Source organism: Ranitomeya imitator, chromosome 2 (assembly GCF_032444005.1).
Source record: "Ranitomeya imitator isolate aRanImi1 chromosome 2, aRanImi1.pri, whole genome shotgun sequence".
Classification (NCBI taxonomy): domain Eukaryota; kingdom Metazoa; phylum Chordata; class Amphibia; order Anura; family Dendrobatidae; genus Ranitomeya; species Ranitomeya imitator.
In genome coordinates, this window is record NC_091283.1 from 249910988 (window position 1) to 249929734 (window position 18747).

An 18747-nucleotide genomic window follows, 5' to 3' on the forward strand; every position below is an offset into this window, starting at 1 on the left:
CATCCCCCCAATCCCTTCATAGTGTTACTGTATAATGTCCCAGCATTCCCAGCAGTGTCACCTCTCCAGTCAGCAGCTCAATCATCTTGAAGATGAGTTCTAGGATCTTCTGGTCATTGATATCCTCATGGATCAGGTGGTGAGGTGGAGGCCCCGTGATTGGGCTCAGGGGTCTTCCCCATCCCTCAGACACAGGGTCCTGACAGCGATCACTAGAGGTCTTCTTCACCACTGTGTAATCCTGGTAATGGAGAGACACATTAATAAATCTCACTACATACATTTCCAGAGTCCTCACCTCTCCAGTTCTGTCCATCTGTTATTCCCATAGATAAGAATGATGTAATGTGACGTCATCAGAATCTCTCACCTCTCCAGTAAGCCGGAAGAGGATCTCTAGGGTGAGGTGTAATATCCTCTCCGCCATCTTGTCTCTGTCCATATCCATCTTTGATGGGTAAATCAGGACAATTTTCTTTTGTAGAAGATCTTCACTGAGAGGATCCGATATTGTAGAGACCTGAATGAGAAGATGAGCCGATGTAACATCATAAAAATCATGTGTAGTATATGTTGCACACAAGTGACATTACTAATATATGGGGACACATAGGGGACATTACTAATATATGGCGGCACATTGTGGACATTACCAATATATGGGGCACATAGGGGACTTTACTAATATATAGGGACACATAGGGGAGAGTACTGATATATTGGGGCACATAGGGGACAGTACTAATACATGGGGGCACATAGGGGACATTACTAATATATGGGGACACATAGGGGAGAGTACTAATATATGGGGGCACATAGGGGACATTACCAGTGATAAGCGAGTATACTCGTTGCTTGGGTTTTCCCGAACACGCTCGGGTGGTCTCCGAGTATTTATGACTGCTCAGAGATTTCGTTTTCCTATCCGTAGCTGGATGATTTGCGGCTACTAGACAGCTTGTTTACATGTGGGGATTCCCTAGCAACCATGCAACTCCCACATGTACTCAGGCTGGCTAGTAGCCGTAAATCATCCAGCTGCGGCAAGGAAAACTAAATTTCTGAGCAGTCATAAATACTTGGAGACCACCCGAGCGTCCTTGGGAAAACCCGAGCAACGAGTATACTTGCTCATCATTAGACATTACTAATATATGGGGGCACAGAGGTGACATTACTAATATATTGGGGCACACAGGGGACATTACTAACATATTGGGGCACACAGGGGACATTACTAATATTCAAATATATGGGGGCACACAGGGGACATTACTAATATATGGGGCACATAGGGGACAGTACTAATATATGGGGACACATAGGGGCCAGTACTAATATATGGGGGCACATAGGGGCCAGTAGTAATATATGGGGGCACACAGGGGCCAGTAATATATGGGGGCACACAGGGACCAGTACTAATATATGGGGGCACATAGGGGCCAGTAGTAATATATGGGGGCACACAGGGGACATTATTAATATATGGGGCACACAGGGGACATCTCCTGACACCTTCTCTCCATCTACCTGATTATCCTGAGGAGCATTGGGATCTTCTTGGTTACAGTCTTGTGGAAGAAGAGGACGGGGACATCTCTCAGGTGTTGTCTTATTAGATAGATCTGGAGGAAACACATACAGGGAGTGAATTCATTCTTTACATACAGATAGTTATAGGCTGTATGTACACTGCTCAAAAAAATATAGGGAACACTCAAATAACACATCCTAGATCTGAATTAATTATATATTCTCATTAAATACTTTGTTTTGTACAAAGTTGAATGTGAGGACAACAAAATCACACAAAAATCATGAATGGAATTCAATTTATTAACCAATGGAGGCCTGGATTTGGAATGATTCTCAAAATCAAAGTGGAAAATCAAATTACAGTCTGATCCAACTTCAGTGGAAATGCCTAAAACAAGGAAATGATGCTCAGTAGTGTGTGTGGCCTCCACGTACCTGTATGACCTCCCTACAATGCCTGGGCATGCTCCTAATGAGACAGTAGATGGTCTCCTGAGGTATCTCCTCCCAGACCTAGACTAAAGCATCCGCCAACTCCTGAACAGTCTGTGGTGCAACGGGACATTGCTGCGAGACATGATGTCCCAGATGTGTTCAATCGGATTCAGGTCTAAGGAACTGGCGGGCCAGTCCATAGCTTCAATACCTTCATCGTGCAGGAACTGCTGACACACTCCAGCCACATGAGGTCTGGCATTGTTCTGTATTAGGAGGAATTCAGGGCCAACTGCACCAGTATATGGTCCCACAAGGGGTCTGAGGATCTCATCTTGGTACCTAATGGCAGTCAGGCTACCTCTGGTGAGAACATGGAGGGCTGTGTGGCCCTCCAAAGAAATGCCACCCCACACCATTACTGACCCACTGCCAAACCGGTCATGCTGAAGGATGTTGCAGGTAGCAGATCACTCTCAACGGCGATTCCAGACTCTGTCACATGTGCTCAGTGTGAACCTGCTTTCATCTGTGAAGAGCACAGGGCGCCAGTGGCGAATTTGCCAATCCTGGTGTTCTGTGGCAAATGCCAAGCACGGTGTTGCTCAGAGCACAACCTCCATCTGTGGACGTCGGGCACACAGACCATCCTCATGGAGTCGGTTTCTAACCATTTATGCAGATACATGTACATTTGTGGGCTCCTGGAAATAATTTTGCAGGGCTCTGGCAGTGCTCCTCTTGTTCCTCGTTGCACAAAGGCTGAGGTAGCGGTCCTGCTGCTGGGTTGTTGCCCTCTTACGGCCTCCTTCACGTCTCCTGGTGTACTGGCCTGTCTCCTGGTAGCGCCTCCAGCCTCTGGACACTACGCTGACAGGCACAGCAAACCTTCCTGCCACAACTCACATTGATGTGCCATCCTGGATGAGCTGCACTACCTGAGACATTTGTGTGGGTTGTAGAGTCACGCTCATGCTACCACAAGTGTGAAAGCACAACCAACATTCAAAAGTGACCAAAACATCAGCCAGAAAGCATTGGTACTGAAATGTGGTCTGTGGTCCCCACCTGCAGAACCACTCCTTTATAGGGGATGTCTTGATAATTGCCAATAATTTCCATCTGTTGTCTATTCCATTTGCACAACAGCATGTGAAATTGATTGTCAAACAGTGTTGCTTCCTAAGTGGACAGTATGATTTCACAGAAGTTTGATTTACTTGGAGTTATATTCTGTTTAAGTGTTACCTTTATTTTTTTGAGCAGTGTATTTAGTCCTGTCTATTACCTGGAGATGTGAGGGGCTGGGGAACCTCCATTATGACGTTCTTGTATAGATCTCTGTGTCCTTCCAAATATTCCCACTCCTCCATGGAGAAATAGACAGCGAAATCCTGACTCCTTATGGGAACCTGACACATACAATGATACCGTCATCCCCCCGATCCCTTCATAGTGTTGCTGTATAATGTCCCAGCATTCCCAGCAGCGTCACCTCTCCAACCAGCAGCTCAATCATCTTGAAGATGAGTTCTAGGATCTTCTGGTCATTGATATCCTCATGGATCAGGTGGTGAGGTGGAGGCCCCATGATTGGGCTCAGGGGTCTTCCCCATCCCTCAGACACAGGGTCCTGACAGCGATCACTAGAGGTCTTCTTCACCACTGTGTAATCCTGGTAATGGAGAGACACATTAATAAATCTCACTACAGACATTTCCAGAGTCCTCCTCACCTCTCCAGTTCTGTCCATCTGTTATTCCCATAGATAAGAATGATGTAATGTGACGTCATCAGAATCTCTCACCTCTCCAGTAAGCCGGAAGAGGATCTCTAGGGTGAGGTGTAATATCCTCTCCGCCATCTTGTCTCTGTCCATATCCATCTGTGATGGGTAAATCAGGAAAATTCTCTTTTCTAGAAGATCTTCACTGAGAGGATCCGATATTGTAGAGACCTGAATGAGAAGACGAGCCGATGTAACATCATAAGAATCCTGTGTAATAATACAATTACTGGAGATAATAAGGGAAACATATGAGGAGAGTTATTATTTTACAGTATTTAGTTTTCTTCTTTACATCTACTAATAAAACCTATATATTTAGGCCACAGACAACAAGCAGTTTCCTCCTCGGAGTCGGCAGCTGAATACGTTTCTCATAGACTCATCTTCTATAACGCTAATTCTCGTCTCATTTACCGCCCCTGGAATCGGCATTAGCAATACTGCAGGAGATATTCATTACACACGACATGAGAAATAACTACTTCATGATGAGGGCGACATCTCCATCTTCAACTACGACTCTAGAAACATATTTGGACAGACTCGGTCACTGACTCCATCACCACCGGCCGTCTATATGAAGGTTTCCCGTCTTCCTGTAATCTTCTATCATGTTAGATCTCAGGTCTGATTCACACACAGAAGTTTGTTTATAGCCTAGGAAGGGGGTAATACCCATGGAGCATCTCAGGCTGTTATTATCAGCTCACAACTGTATACTTAGCCTTTAGTGGCTATTAAAATGGGGGACCCCCAAAAAAGTGACGTAGGGTCCCCCTGTATTTAATAACCAGCAAAGGCTATGCAGACAGCTGCGGGTTGATATTAATAGCCTAAGAAGGGGCCATGGATACTGGCCCCCTAGGCTAAAAACATTAGCTCTCAGCCACCTCAGAAAAGGCACATCTCTAAGATGCACCAATTCTGGCACTTAGCGTCTCTCTTCCCACTTGCCCTTTAGCGGTGGCAAGTGGGGTAATAGTTGGGGGTTGGTGACACCTTTGTATTGTTAGGTGACATCAAGCCTCAAGGCTAGTAATGGAGAGGCATCAATAAGATGCCCCCATTACTAACCCCATAGTCACATTGAAAGAAAACACAAGACACCCAGAAAAAAACTCCTTTAATTGAAAGAATGACACAGACTCCTTTAATAATCTCAATTAAACCATACTTACAACCTTGCTCAATTCAACCGAAGCCCGCAATCTCCTGTAATAAACCAAAAATAATAAAACAGCAATATCCCTCACCTCTCCATTATTCTGTCCCACGCTGTAATCCATGTCTGGGGGAGAAATAGTTTCCAACCTGGACGGTGCCAAGATGTGACCGTACAGGCTGACAACCTCTGGTGAATGAGCTGCTGCGAGCGCAGCCTCAGTATCTAGCTGTGACATCACTAATGCTCTGTTCCCAGCTGGGCTGAACTGCTGTGACCTCGGTGAGAAACCCCGCTAGCACCGTGAGAAAGTCGTGCAGAGGCGAGTTCACTGGGAGAATTATTAAAAAATACATTGTGGGGACCACTCTATTCTTGATAACTAGCCTTGCTGAAGCTGACAGTTGAGGGTTGCAGCCCCCAGCTGTGAGCTCCTTTTTAAATTATTTAAATAATTGAAAAAAAATGGCAGAGGGTCCACCCCATTTTGTGAACACCAGCCTTTCTAAGGCCGGGATCACACATGCGAGAAACACGTCCGTGTCTCGCATGTGAAATCCAAGCTCTGGCGCCGGCACTGTGGAGCGGAGCGTGTGGCCGCATAGCAACGCTCTGGAGTGCCGGCACCAGAGCTTGGATCTCACATGCAAGACACGGACGTGTTTCTCGCATGTGTGATCCCGGCCTAAAGCTGACAGCTGGGGGCTGGTATTCTCAGGCTGCTAAGGGGCCATGGATATTGACCCCCAAGCCTAACAATAACAGCCCGCAGGTGCCAAGAAAAGGCACATCTGTTAGATGCGCCAATTCTAGTGCTTTGCCTGGCTATTCCTACTTGAAAGTGGGGTTAAAATTTGTGTAGTTGATGTCACCTTTGTATTGTCAGGTAACATCAAGCCCATGGCTTAGTAATGGAGAGTAAGACACCTATCCATTACTAATCCTATAGTTATACGGTAAATAAAGACACAGCAAGAATAAGGTGAACTGAAAAAAAGGACACAGACTCCTTTAATAATCTCAATTAAACCATACTTACGACCTCGCCTAATTCCACCAAAGCCCTCGATCTCCTGTACTAAAACTAAAATAAAAAAGACAACAATATACCATACCTGTCTGTGGTTCTGTCCTACGGTGTTCATTTTAGGACATGGTCACAAATCAAAGTCAAACATCAGAAATACTCTGTCTGATACCTCATTCTGATACTTGACTCTGATACCTAACTCTGATACTTGACTCTGATACCTAACTCTGATACCTAACTCTGATACCTTACTCTGATACCTAACTCTGATACCTTACTCTGATACCTTACTCTGATACCTTACTCTGATACCTAACTCTGATACCTAACTCTGATACCTTACTCTGATACCTTACTCTGATACCTAACTCTGATACCTTACTCTGATACCTTACTCTGATACCTTACTCTGATACCTAACTCTGATACCTTACTCTGATACCTTACTCTGATAACTTACTCTGATACCTTACTCTGATACCTAACTCTGATACCTTACTCTGATACCTTACTCTGATACCTAACTCTGATACCTTACTCTGATACCTTACTCTGATACCTAACTCTGATACCTTACTCTGATACCTAACTCTGATACCTTACTCTGATACCTTAATCTGATACCTTACTTTGATACTTGACTCTGATACCTAACTCTGATACCTTACTTTGATACTTGACTCTGATACCTAACTCTGATACTTGACTCTGATACTTGACTCTGATACCTAACTCTGATACCTAACTCTGATACCTAACTCTGATACCTTACTCTGATACCTAACTCTGATACCTTACTCTGATACCTTACTGTAATACCTAACTCTGATACCTTACTCTGATACCTTACTCTGATACCTAACTCTGATACCTTACTCTGATACCTAACTCTGATACCTTACTCTCATACCTTACTCTCATACCTTACTCTGATACCTTACTCTGATACCTAACTCTGATACCTTACTCTGATACCTTACTCTGATACCTAACTCTGATACCTGATTCTGATACCTTAAGGTACCGTCACACTAGACGATATCGCTAGCGATCCGTGACGTTGCAGCGTCCTCGCTAGCGATATCGTCCAGTGTGACAGGCAGCAGCGATCAGGCCCCTGCTGTGCTGTCGCTGGTCGGGGAAGAAAGTCCAGAACTTTATTTGGTCGCTGGACTTCCCGTAGACATCGCTGAATCGGTGTGTGTGACACCGATTCAGCGATGTCTTCACTGGTAACCAGGGTAAACATCGGGTAACTAAGCGCAGGGCCGCGCTTAGTAACCCGATGTTTACCCTGGTTACCATCCTAAAAGTAAAAAAAAACAAACACTACATACTTACCTACAGCCGTCTGTCCTCCAGCGCTGTGCTCTGCACTCCTCCTGTACTGGCTGTGAGCGTCGATCAGCCGGAAAGCAGAGCGGTGACGTCACCGCTCTGCTTTCCGGCCGCTGTGCTCACACAGACAGTACAGGAGAAGTGCAGAGCACAGCGCTGGAGGACAGACGGCTGTAGGTAAGTATGTAATGTTTTTTTTTTTTTTACTTTTAGGATGGTAACCAGGGTAAACATCGGGTTACTAAGCGCGGCCCTGCGCTTAGTTACCCGATGTTTACCCTGGTTACCGGCATCGTTGGTCGCTGGAGAGCGGTTTGTGTGACAGCTCTCCAGCGACCAAACAGCGACTCTGCAGCGATCCGGATCGTTGTCGGTATCGCTGCAGCGTCGCTAAGTGTGACGGTACCTTTACTCTGATACCTTACTCTGATACCTTACTCTGATACCTGAAATTAGTAAAATTAGTAAAATTAGCTAAAATTAGCACCTGGGATCACTTGAGCTTGTGGTGCAATGGTAAGGCCAACGGCTGTAGTCTCTAGACGCAGGATCTGTTTTTTTTTCCGCCAGATCGTTTTTATTTTTCTGCTGGATCAGTTTTTGTCATCCGGTTCCGTTATTTTCTCGCCGGATCCGTTTTTTTCTGCTGGATCCGTTTTTTTCCACCGGATCCGTTTTTTCCGTGGATCCGTTCTTTTCTTCCGGGTCTGTTTTTTTCCGTCGATCTGTTTATTTTCTGCCGGATCCGTTTTTTTCCACCGGATCCGTTTTGTTTCTGCCACATCCGTTTTTTGTGCGCAGGATCCGTTTTTTTTTCCGCCGGATCCGTTTTTTCTGCCGGATCCGTTTTTTGTGCGCAGGATCCGTTTTTTTTTTGCTGCCGGATCCGTTTTTTCCGCCGATCCGTTTTTTTCTGCCAGATCCGTTTTGTTTCTGCCGGATCCGTTTTTTGTCCGTCGATCCGTTTTTTTCCGCCAATCCGTTTTTTTTCCGGATCCGTTTTTTTTCGGGATCCTTTTTTTTCTGCCGGATCCGTTTTTTTGGCGCAGGATCCGTTTTTTTTCCGCCGGATCTGTTTGTTTCTGCCAGATCCGTTTTTTTTGCGCAGGATCCGTTTTTTTCGCCGGATCCGCTTTTTTGCGCAGGATCCATTTTTTTTTCGCCGGATCCGTTTTTTTCTCCCGGCTCCGTTTTTTGGTGCAAAATCCGTTTTTTGGCGCAGAATCCGTTTTCTTTTGCCAGATCCGTTTTTTTGCGCAGGATCCGTTTTTTTTGCCGGATCCGTTTTTTTCCTCCAGATCCGTTTTTTTCTGGCGGATCCCTTTTTTTCCCGCAGGATCCGTTTTTTTTCTGCCGGATCAGTTTTTGTGGTGCAGGATCCGTTTTTATTTTGCCGTATCCGTTTTTTTGCGCAGGATCCGTTTTTTTTGCCAGATCCGTTTTTTTCCACCGATTCTTTTTATTTTCCGCCGTCCTGTTTTTTTGCGCAGGATCCGTTTTTTTTTTTTTTTTGCAGAATCCGTTTTTTTCCTCCAGATCCATTTTTTTCTGGCGGATCCCTTTTTTTTCCCGCAGGATCCGTTTTTTTCCTCCGGATCCGTTTTTTTCTGCCGGATCAGTTTTTTTGGCACAGGATCCATTTTTTGCCGGATCCGTTTTTTTTGCGCAGGATCCGTTTTTTTTGCCGGATCCGTTTTTTTCCACCGATTCTTTTTATTTTCCGCCGTCCTGTTTTTTTGCGCAGGATCCGTTTTTTTGTTTTTTTTTTTGCAGAATCCGTTTTTTTCCTCCAGATCCATTTTTTTCTGGCGGATCCCTTTTTTTTCCCGCAGGATCCGTTTTTTTCCGCCGGATCCGTTTTTTTCTGCCGGATCATTTTTTTTTGGCGCAGGATCCGTTTTTATTTTGCCGGATTTGTTTTTTTTTTGCGCAGGATCCGTTTTTTCTTGCCGGATCCGTTTTTTTCCACCGATTCTTTTTATTTTCCGCCGTCCTGTTTTTTTGCGCAGGATCCGTTTTTTTTTTTTTTTTTGCAGAATCCGTTTTTTTCCTCCAGATCCATTTTTTCTGGCGGATCCCTTTTTTTCCCCGCAGGATCAGTTTTTTTTCCGCCGGATCCGTTTTTTTCTGCCGGATCAGTTTTTTTGGCGCAGGATCCGTTTTTTTTTTTGCCGGATCCGTTTTTTTTGCGCAGGATCCGTTTTTTTTGCCGGATCCGTTTTTTTCCACCGATTCTTTTTATTTTCCGCCGTCCTGTTTTTTTGTGCAGGATCCGTTTTTTTTTTTGCAGAATCCGTTTTTTTCCTCCAGATCCATTTTTTTCTGGTGGATCCCTTTTTTTTCCCGCAGGATCCGTTTTTTTCCGCCGGATCCGTTTTTTTCTGCTGGATCAGTTTTTTTGGCGCAGGATCCGTGTTTTTTTTGCCGGATCCGTTTTTTTCCACCGATTCTTTTTATTTTCCGCTGTCCTGTTTTTTTGCGCAGGATCCGTTTTTTTTTTTTTTTTTTTGCAGAATCTGTTTTTTTTCTTCCAGATCCATTTCTTTTCTGGCGGATCCCTTGTTTTCCCGCAGGATCTGTTTTTTTCTGCCATATCTGTTTTTTTCCGCAGCATCCGTTTTTTGCAAAACTCGCCGGATCGTGCCCGACGACAAAAACCTGATGTGTGAAAGCAGCCTTATGCTTTTTCATCACACATAGTTTTGGTTTAAAATAATAAGAAAAATAATAATAATAATAAAATTAATTTTCGTTGCTGGGGTACAAACTCACAGCTCTCTGTTTGCAAGCCTGCACACCTAACCACTGTACTATAGACTCTGTTGTAATTTCACTGTCTTCTAGTTGGCTTATGTCACAGTCAATGTAAACATGTGGCAGACACTCCTAGTTCTGTGATTTCCATAAATGAGTTTGATACCTGATACCTGATACTTGACTTTTGTCAAACATCAAAATCAAACATCAAAATCAAAATGTTTTTCAGATACCCGCACAATGCAGCACATGAATGTTTCACCTCATAAGAAAAGGAAGCCATGCGCTCCCAGTTCAGCTGATGGCTGAGTGGTTAAGCTCTTTACTGCAGAGTGGGAATCATGGGTTCTAGCCCCAGTGAAAGTAAATTTCTTATTTATTTATTTTAAATGTGACATTCTGCACTAATCAAAGAGATGTTTCACTTTGATGGGTTAAGGCTGGTTTCACATTTGCGAATGGAGGGCTGTGTACGTCCTCCGTAAAGCTCTGCCCACCGCCGCGCCAGCTCCGTCTACGTCGGTACGCAGGCCATGCCGATGCCTCCACATGCGTCATTTTGATGGTGCGGCGACCTGTGCCACACGCAGCGAGTTGCAATTTGGTGCGGTTGCCACACCGTCAAATCGACGCATGTGGAGGCATCCGCATACATCGGCACGGCCTGCGTACCCAATGGTAAAGATAGGGTGCGCATGTCGCATGCAGCCGTAGGCGGAGCTGAATGAAGAGGTGCAGCAGTGGGCGGGGCTTCACGGAGGAACTACGCAGCCCTCCGCAGCCCTGCTGAACGCTAGTGTGAAACTAGCCTAAGAAAGTCACCATATATCAGAAAAAAAATCAAAATGATTTTTCCAGTTCCTGAGAGTGTGCATAGATTTCATAGGTAAAGAAAATCAATGCAGGCTATCACTTGAGCTTATGGTACAGTGGTAAAGCTGCTGGCTGTGAACTCTCCAATGGAGCTTTTCCTGGGTTCAAATCCCACATTTGCCTGTTGTTTTTTTTTTAGTTTTTTTTTTTTTAAAGAATGCAGGTTACCACATAAACTCCAATCATGTTCCACTTTTAATATCTGACATATTAATTATTCTCCTGACGTGATAGCAGAGTTTCAGACATGCTGTGTATTTACATGGAAAATCACATGGCCAAAGAAATTGGGTGGGAGGCACTAATTTACTATATATCTATTTCCAAGTGACTGTACATTTAATGTTATAGGAAACGGTCTACTGATCAAATGACTTTATAGAATTTTTTTGTTTGCATCCACCCAAGAACTGGCTGCAAACTCATAAGCACTAGGGTCTCCCTAATCCGCTGTGTGGGAGGTCGGGTCCTTCTGTAGCAGCACAAACCGGACATATGGGCGAGTCCTGCACTATCTTGGTCTGTAGGGGCCGGACATATGGGCGAGTCCTGCACTATCTGATTCTGCAGGGGCCGGACATATGGGCGAGTCCTGCACTATCTGGCTCTGCAGGGGCCGGACATATGGGCGAGTGCTGCACTATCTGGCTCTGCAGGGGCCGGACATATGGGCGAGTCCTGCACTATCTGGCTCTGCAGGGGCCGGACATATGGGCGAGTGCTGCACTATCTGATTCTGCAGGGGCCGGACATATGGGCGAGTCCTGCACTATCTGATTCTGCAGGGGCCGGACATATGGGCGAGTGCTGCACTATCTGGCTCTGCAGGAGCCGGACATATGGGCGAGTCCTGCACTATCTTGGTCTGCAGGGGCCGGACATATGGGCGAGTCCTGCAATATCTTGGTCTGCAGGGGCCGGACATATGGGCGAGTGCTGCACTATCTGATTCTGCAGGGGCCGGACATATGGGCGAGTCCTGCACTATCTGATTCTGCAGGGGACGGACATATGGGTGAGTCTTGCACTATCTGGCTCTGCAGGGGCCGGACATATGGGCGAGTCCTGCACTATCTGGCTCTGCAGGGGCCGGACATATGGGCGAGTCCTGCACTATCTGGCTCTGCAGGGGCCGGATATATGGGCGAGTCCTGCACTATCTTGGTCTGCAGGGGCCGGACATATGGGCGAGTCCTGCACTATCTGGCTCTGCAGGGGCCGGACATATGGGCGAGTCCTGCACTATCTTGGTCTGCAGGGGCCGGACATATGGGCGAGTCCTGCACTATCTTGGTCTGCAGGGGCCGGACATATGGGCGAGTCCTGCACTATCTGGCTCTGCAGGGGCCGTGCATGTGTTCATTGCCATCTCACAGATCTGCGGAGCATCGTTTCTCTCTGCAAGTGATACCTTCATTCAACTTGTCCAAGTGTTTTTGAAGGGTCACTCCACAGCTGCAAGAAAAGAAAAGATTTTCTTTTTGGTCTTATGCTCAAGGACCAAGTGTTTTACCAGCTGAAGTTGCATGCACTGTTACAATATATTGTTTTACTCCATACGGCAAACAGCATAATAGAAAAGAAATCTAAATGGCTGAATCTCCTTTTGTTTAGTGACTTCACATCTGTGAAAACATTCAAAAAGTGATACACACTATATAATCATAATTAAAAAGTAAAGGCTGTGACACAAAAATTGAGCTCTCACACAGATCCGGAAATATAAAAAAATATATATTTTAGACTATGGCAATGAAACAAGCAGAATAAAAATGTTCCCAAGTTTTCTTTTTTTCTAGTAAACACAATTAATGCTCTACTTCTTGTTATGCTGCTGTAGTCATACTGACCTGGAGAAGGGCGTTAAAGGGAACCTGTCAGCAAGACTGTGCGCAGTAACCTACACTCAGTGTCAGGTCTACGGCGTTATACTGAATAAAATGATACCTGGTAATGAAATTTGTCTTGTTGTTTCTTAAACTTTATTTCCAGTTTTGTGGTGCTGATATGCTCGAGTCCTAAGACGGGGTTCATGTACGTGGTGCTATTCATAATGCAGACTGCTGACAGGTCACTAATCCCTTGGCGATCCCCGAGAGCTGCTACTGCTCAAGCGGCACCATATTTGATGAGGATTTTTTTATCTTCTCAAGTAAGATGGCGCCGCCGGTGTATGCTGGTGTATGCGCAGTTGCAGCTATCAGATCTCTATACAAACCGATAGTGGCACTTGGGGCACATGTGCAGTAGCAGCTAACAAAATTGATATTTTATTTTTGCTCAAGTAAATCTGCAAAAGGGATGAAGTGCACAGTAACCATGCGATTATGCTGCAGTGCAGGGGCCAAGGCTGGCATCTGCCTGCAAAAGCGTTTATTTTTTTTATTCACTATGTGATGGTATTCATTATGGAAACTAGGGGGCGGGTCAGTGAATGATGAGTGACCTGTCAGCATTTTGCATTATGAATAGCCAATCAGAGCACCACATGAAGACCCACCACAGGCCGCCCCGGAGCACGAGCATATCATTAACTCAATACTGAAAATAAAGATTAACCCCTTCATGACCCAGCCTTTTTTGACCTTAACCCCTTTACCCCCAAGGGTGGTTTGCACGTTAATGACCGGGCCAATTTTTACAATTCTGACCACTGTCCCTTTATGAGGTTATAACTCTGGAACGCTTCAATGGATCCTGGTGATTCTGACATTGTTTTCTCGTGACATATTGTACTTCATGACAATGGTAAAAATTATTTGATAGTACCTGCGTTTATTTGTGAAAAAAACGGAAATTTGGCGAAAATTATGAAAATTTCGCAATTTTCCAACTTTGAATTTTTATGCAATTAAATCACAGAGATATGTCACACAAAATACTTAATAAGTAACATTTCCCACATGTCTACTTTACATCAGCACAATTTTGGAACCAAAATTTTTTTTTGTTAGGGAGTTATAAGGGTTAAAAGTTGACCAGCAATTTCTCATTTCTACAACACCATTTTATTTTAGGGACCACATCTCATTTGAAGTCATTTTGAGGGGTCTATATGATAGAAAATACCCAAGTGTGACACCATTCTAAAAACTACACCCCTCAAGGTGCTCAAAACCATATTCAAGAAGTTTATTAACCCTTCTGGTGCTTCACAGGAATTTTTTGAATGTTTAAATAAAAATGAACATTTAACTTTTTTTCACAAAAAATGTAGTTCAGCTCCAATTTGTTTTATTTTACCAAGGGTAACAGGAGAAAATGGACCCCAAACATTGTTGTACAATTTGTCCTGAGTATGCCAATACCCCACATGTGGGGGTAAACCACTGTTTGGGCGCATGGCAGAGCTCGGAAGCGAAGGAGTGCCATTTGACTTTTCAATGCAAAATTGACTGGAATTGAGATGGGACGCCATGTTTCGTTTGGAGAGCCCCTGATGTGGCTAAACATTGAAACCCCCCACAAGTGACACCATTTTGGAAAGTAGACCCCCTAAGGAACTTATCTAGAGGTGTGGTGAGCACTTTGACCCAACAAGTGCTTCACAGAAGTTTATAATGTAGAACCGTAAAAATAAAAAAACATATTTTTTCACAAAAATTATCTTTTCGCCCCCAATTTTTTATTTTCCCAAGGGTAAGAGAAGAAATTGGACCCCAAAAGTTGTTGTACAATTTGTCCTGAGTACGCTGATAGCCCATATGTGGGGGTAAACCACTGTTTGGGCGGATGGGAGAGCTCGGAAGGGAAGGAGCGCCGTTTGACTTTTCAATGCAAAATTGACAGGAATTTTTTCATTTTCACATGGGCAATAGGATAAAATGGATCCTAAAATTTGTTGGGCAATTTCTCCCGAATACGCTGATACCTCATATGTGGGGGTAAACCACTGTTTGGGCACACGGCAGGGCTCGAAAGGGAAGGCGCGCCATTTGACTTTTTGAATGGAAAATTAGCTCCAATTGTTAGCGGACACCATATCGCCTTTGGAGAGCCCCTGTGTGCCTAAACATTGGAGCTCCCCCACAAGTGACCCCATTTTGGAAACTAGACCCCACAAGGAACTTATCTAGATGCATATTGAGCACTTTAAACCCCCAGGTGCTTCACAGAAGTTTATAACGCAGAGCCATGAAAATAAAAAATAATTTTTCTTTCCTCAAAAATGATATTTTAGCCTGGAATTTCCTATTTTGCCAAGAGTAATAGGAGAAATTGGACCCCAAATGTTGTTGTCCAGTTTGTCCTGAGTATGCTGATACCCCATATGTGGGGGTAAACCACTGTTTGGGCGCACGGCAGGGCTCGGAAGGGAAGGCACTCCATTTGGCTTTTTAAATGGAAAATTAGCTCCAATCATTAGCAGACACCATGTCGCGTTTGGAGAGCCCCTGTGTGCCTAAACATTGCAGATCCCCCACAAATGACCCCATTTTGGAAACTAGACCCCCAAAGGAACTAATCTAGATGTGTGGTGAGGACTTTGAACCCCCAAGTGCTTCACAGACGTTTACAACGCAGAGCCGTGAAAATAAAAAATAATTTTTCTTTCCTCAAAAATGATGTTTTAGCAAGCAATTTTTTATTTTCACAAGGGTAACAGGAGAAATTGGACCCCAGTAATTGTTGCGCAGTTTATCCTGAATATGCTGTTACCCCACATGTGGGGGTAAACCACTGTTTGGGCACACGTCGGGGCTCAGAAGTGAGGGAGCACCATTTGACTATTTGAATACAAGATTGGTTGGAATCAATGGTGGCGCCATGTTGCGTTTGGAGACCCCTGATGTGCCTAAACAGTGGAAACCCCTCAATTCTACCTCCAACACTAACCCCAACACACCCCTAACCCTAATCCCAACTGTAGCCATAACCCTAATTCCAACCCTAACCCTAAGGCTATGTGCCCACGTGGCGGATTTGTGTGAGATTTTTCAGCACCATTTTTGAAAAATTCGTGGGTAAAAGACACTGCGTTTTACCTGTGGATTTACCGCGGATTTCCAGTGTTTTTTGTGCAGATTTCACCTACGGATTCCTATTGAGGAACAGGTGTAAAACGCTGCGGAATCCGCACAAAGAATTGACATGCTGCGGAAAATACAACGCAGTGTTTCCTCGCGGTATTTTCCGCACCATGGGCACAGCGGATTTGTTTTTCCATAGGTTTACATGGTACTGTAAACCTGATGGAACACTGCTGCGAATCCGCAGCGGCCAATCCGCTGCGGATCCGCAGCCAAATCCGCACCGTGTGCACATAGCCTAATTCTAAAGGTTTGTGCACACACTGCGGAAAACGCTGTGGATCCGCAGCAGTTTCCCATGAGTTTACAGTTCAATGTAAACGTACAGGAAACAAAAATCGCTGTACACATGCTGCGGAAAAACTGCACGGAAACGCAGCGGTTTACATTCCGCAGCATGTCACTTCTTTCTGCGGATTCCGCAGCGGTTTTACAACTGCTCCAATAGTAAACCGCAGTTGTAAAACCGCAGTGAAATGCGCAGAAAAACCGCGGTAAATCCGCGATAAATCCGCAGCGGTTTAGCAGTGCGGATTTATCAAATCCGCTGCGGAAAAATCCGCAGAGGACCAGAATACGTGTGCACATACCGAAACCCTAACCCTAACCCTAATCCCAACCTTAGTGGAAGAAAAAAAAATTTTTTCTTTATTTTATTATTGTCCCTACCTATGGGGGTGACAAAGGGGAGGGGGGGGGTTATTTAGTTTTTTTTTTCATTTTGATCACTGTGTTAGGTTTTATCACAGTGATCAAAATGTACTTGAAACGAATCTGCCAGGCGGCAGATTCGGTGGGCGCACTGCGCATGCGTCCGCCATTTTGGAAGATGGCGGCGCCCAGGAAAGAAGACGGACGGACCCCGGGAGGCTCGGTAAGTAAGATGGAGTGGGGGGGGAACACGGGGGGTGGATCGGAACACGGGGGGGTGGATCGGAACACGGGGGGTGGATCGGAGCACGGGGGGTGGATTGGAGCATGGGGGGGTGGATCTCAGTGCGGGGGGTGGATCGGAGTGCGGTGGGTGGATCGGAGGGCAGGGGGGTTGGATTGGAGCACGGGAGGTGGGATTGGAGCACGGGGGGAGCGGACAGGAGGACAGGGGAGCGGAGCACAGGACGGAGGGGAGCGGACCACAGATCGGAGGGCTGGGGGGGCGATCGGTGGGGTGGGGTGGGGGCACATCAGTGTTTCCAGCCATGGCCGATGATATTGCAGCATCGGCCATGGCTGGATTGTAATATTTCACCAGTTTTTTAGGTGAAATATTACAAATCGCTCTGATTGGCAGTTTCACTTTCAACAGGCAATCAGAGCGATCGTAGCCATGGGGGGTGAAGCCACCCCCCCTGGGCTAAACTACCACTCCCCCTGTCCCTGCAGATCGGGTGAAATTGGAGTTAACCCTTTCACCCGATCTGCAGGGACGCGATCTTTCTGTGACACAGCATATGCGTCACAGGTCGGATTGGCACCGACTTTGATGACGCATACGCTGTGTCACAGGTCGGGAAGGGGTTAAAGAACAACCACAAGATGGATTTCAGCACCAGGTATCATTGTAATCAGTATAACAGCGCCGACCTGACACTGTCTGTAGTTTACTGAGCACAATCCTGCTGACAGGTTCCTCAGAGCATATAGGGAACATCAAAATAAAAGCCATAAAACTGTGGCAAAATCAAATTTTCTTTTCAAATTGCACCCTATTTTGATTTTTTTTTCTGCTTTCCACTTGTACCTAATATTAAGTGCTGCCATTAGAACTTACAAGTTGTCCTGCAAAAAGATAAGCTGGTCATAAAACTATATGAATATATAAAGCTACTAGCTGAAGAGCCCGGCGTTGCCTGGGCATAGTAAATATCTGTGGTTAGTTATAGCACCTCACTTCTCTTATTTTCCCATCACGCCTTTCATTTTCCCAATCACATCTTTCATTTTCCCCCTCACATCTCTCATTTTCTCCCTCACACCTCTCATTTTCTCCCTCACACCTCTCATTCCCCCCTAACACTTGTCATTTTGACCTCACATTTGTCATTTTCTGATCACTCCACTATTTTCCCTCACTCCTTTCATTTTGCACTCACACCTTTTCATTTTCACCTCACACCTCTCATTCTCACCTCAGTATATACATGTTTGTCATCTCCCTTATATATAGCATACACCTGTATGTCATCTCCTGTATATAGTATATACCTGTATGTCATCTCCCCTGATATAGTATATACAAGATGTGTGTCATCTCCCCTGTATATAGTATATACCTGTATGTCATCTCCTCCTATATATAGTATATACCTGTATGTCATCTCCTTCTATATATAGTATATACCTGTATGTCATCTCCTCCTGTATATAGTATATACCTGTGTGTCATCTCCCCTGTATATAGTATATATCTGTGTGTCATCTCCTCCTGTATATAGTATATCCCTGTATGTCATCTTCTATATATAGCATATACATGTATGTCATCTCCTCCTGTATATAGTATATACCTGTAGGTCATCTGCTCCTGTAAATAGTATACACCTGTGTGTCATCTCCTCCTGTATATAGTATATACCTGTATGTCATCTCCTCCTGTATATAGTATGTACCTGTATGTCATCTCCTCCTCTATATAGTATATACCTGTGTGTCATCTCTCCTGTATATAGTATATATCTGTGTGTCATCTCCCCTGTATATAGTATATACCTGTGTGTCATCTCCTCCTGTATTAGACCTCGTTCACACGTTATTTGCTCGCTATTTTTACCTCAGTATTTGTAAGCTAAAT

At 44.9% G+C, this 18747-nt stretch overlaps 2 protein-coding genes across 3 annotated transcripts in view; one reads left to right on the forward strand and one right to left on the reverse strand.

Annotated features, from left to right (window-relative positions):
• LOC138662926 (oocyte zinc finger protein XlCOF8.4-like) overlaps nucleotides 1–18747 on the forward strand; it is an 866299-nt gene that overhangs the window by 500840 nt on the left and 346712 nt on the right. The gene's annotated exons all lie outside the window — the stretch shown is intronic.
• Nucleotides 1–18747, reverse strand: part of LOC138667352 (zinc finger protein 773-like) — a 101388-nt gene that overhangs the window by 40086 nt on the left and 42555 nt on the right. For both annotated transcript variants that reach the window (XM_069755581.1, XM_069755582.1), the window contains exons 2-7: nucleotides 3785–3934; nucleotides 3473–3652; nucleotides 3266–3389; nucleotides 1537–1631; nucleotides 371–520; nucleotides 62–241 (exon numbers count right to left, since the gene is read on the reverse strand). In XM_069755581.1, the coding sequence (XP_069611682.1) occupies nucleotides 62–241; nucleotides 371–520; nucleotides 1537–1631; nucleotides 3266–3389; nucleotides 3473–3652; nucleotides 3785–3934 (879 nt within the window). The remainder of the gene's footprint in view (nucleotides 1–61; nucleotides 242–370; nucleotides 521–1536; nucleotides 1632–3265; nucleotides 3390–3472; nucleotides 3653–3784; nucleotides 3935–18747) is intronic.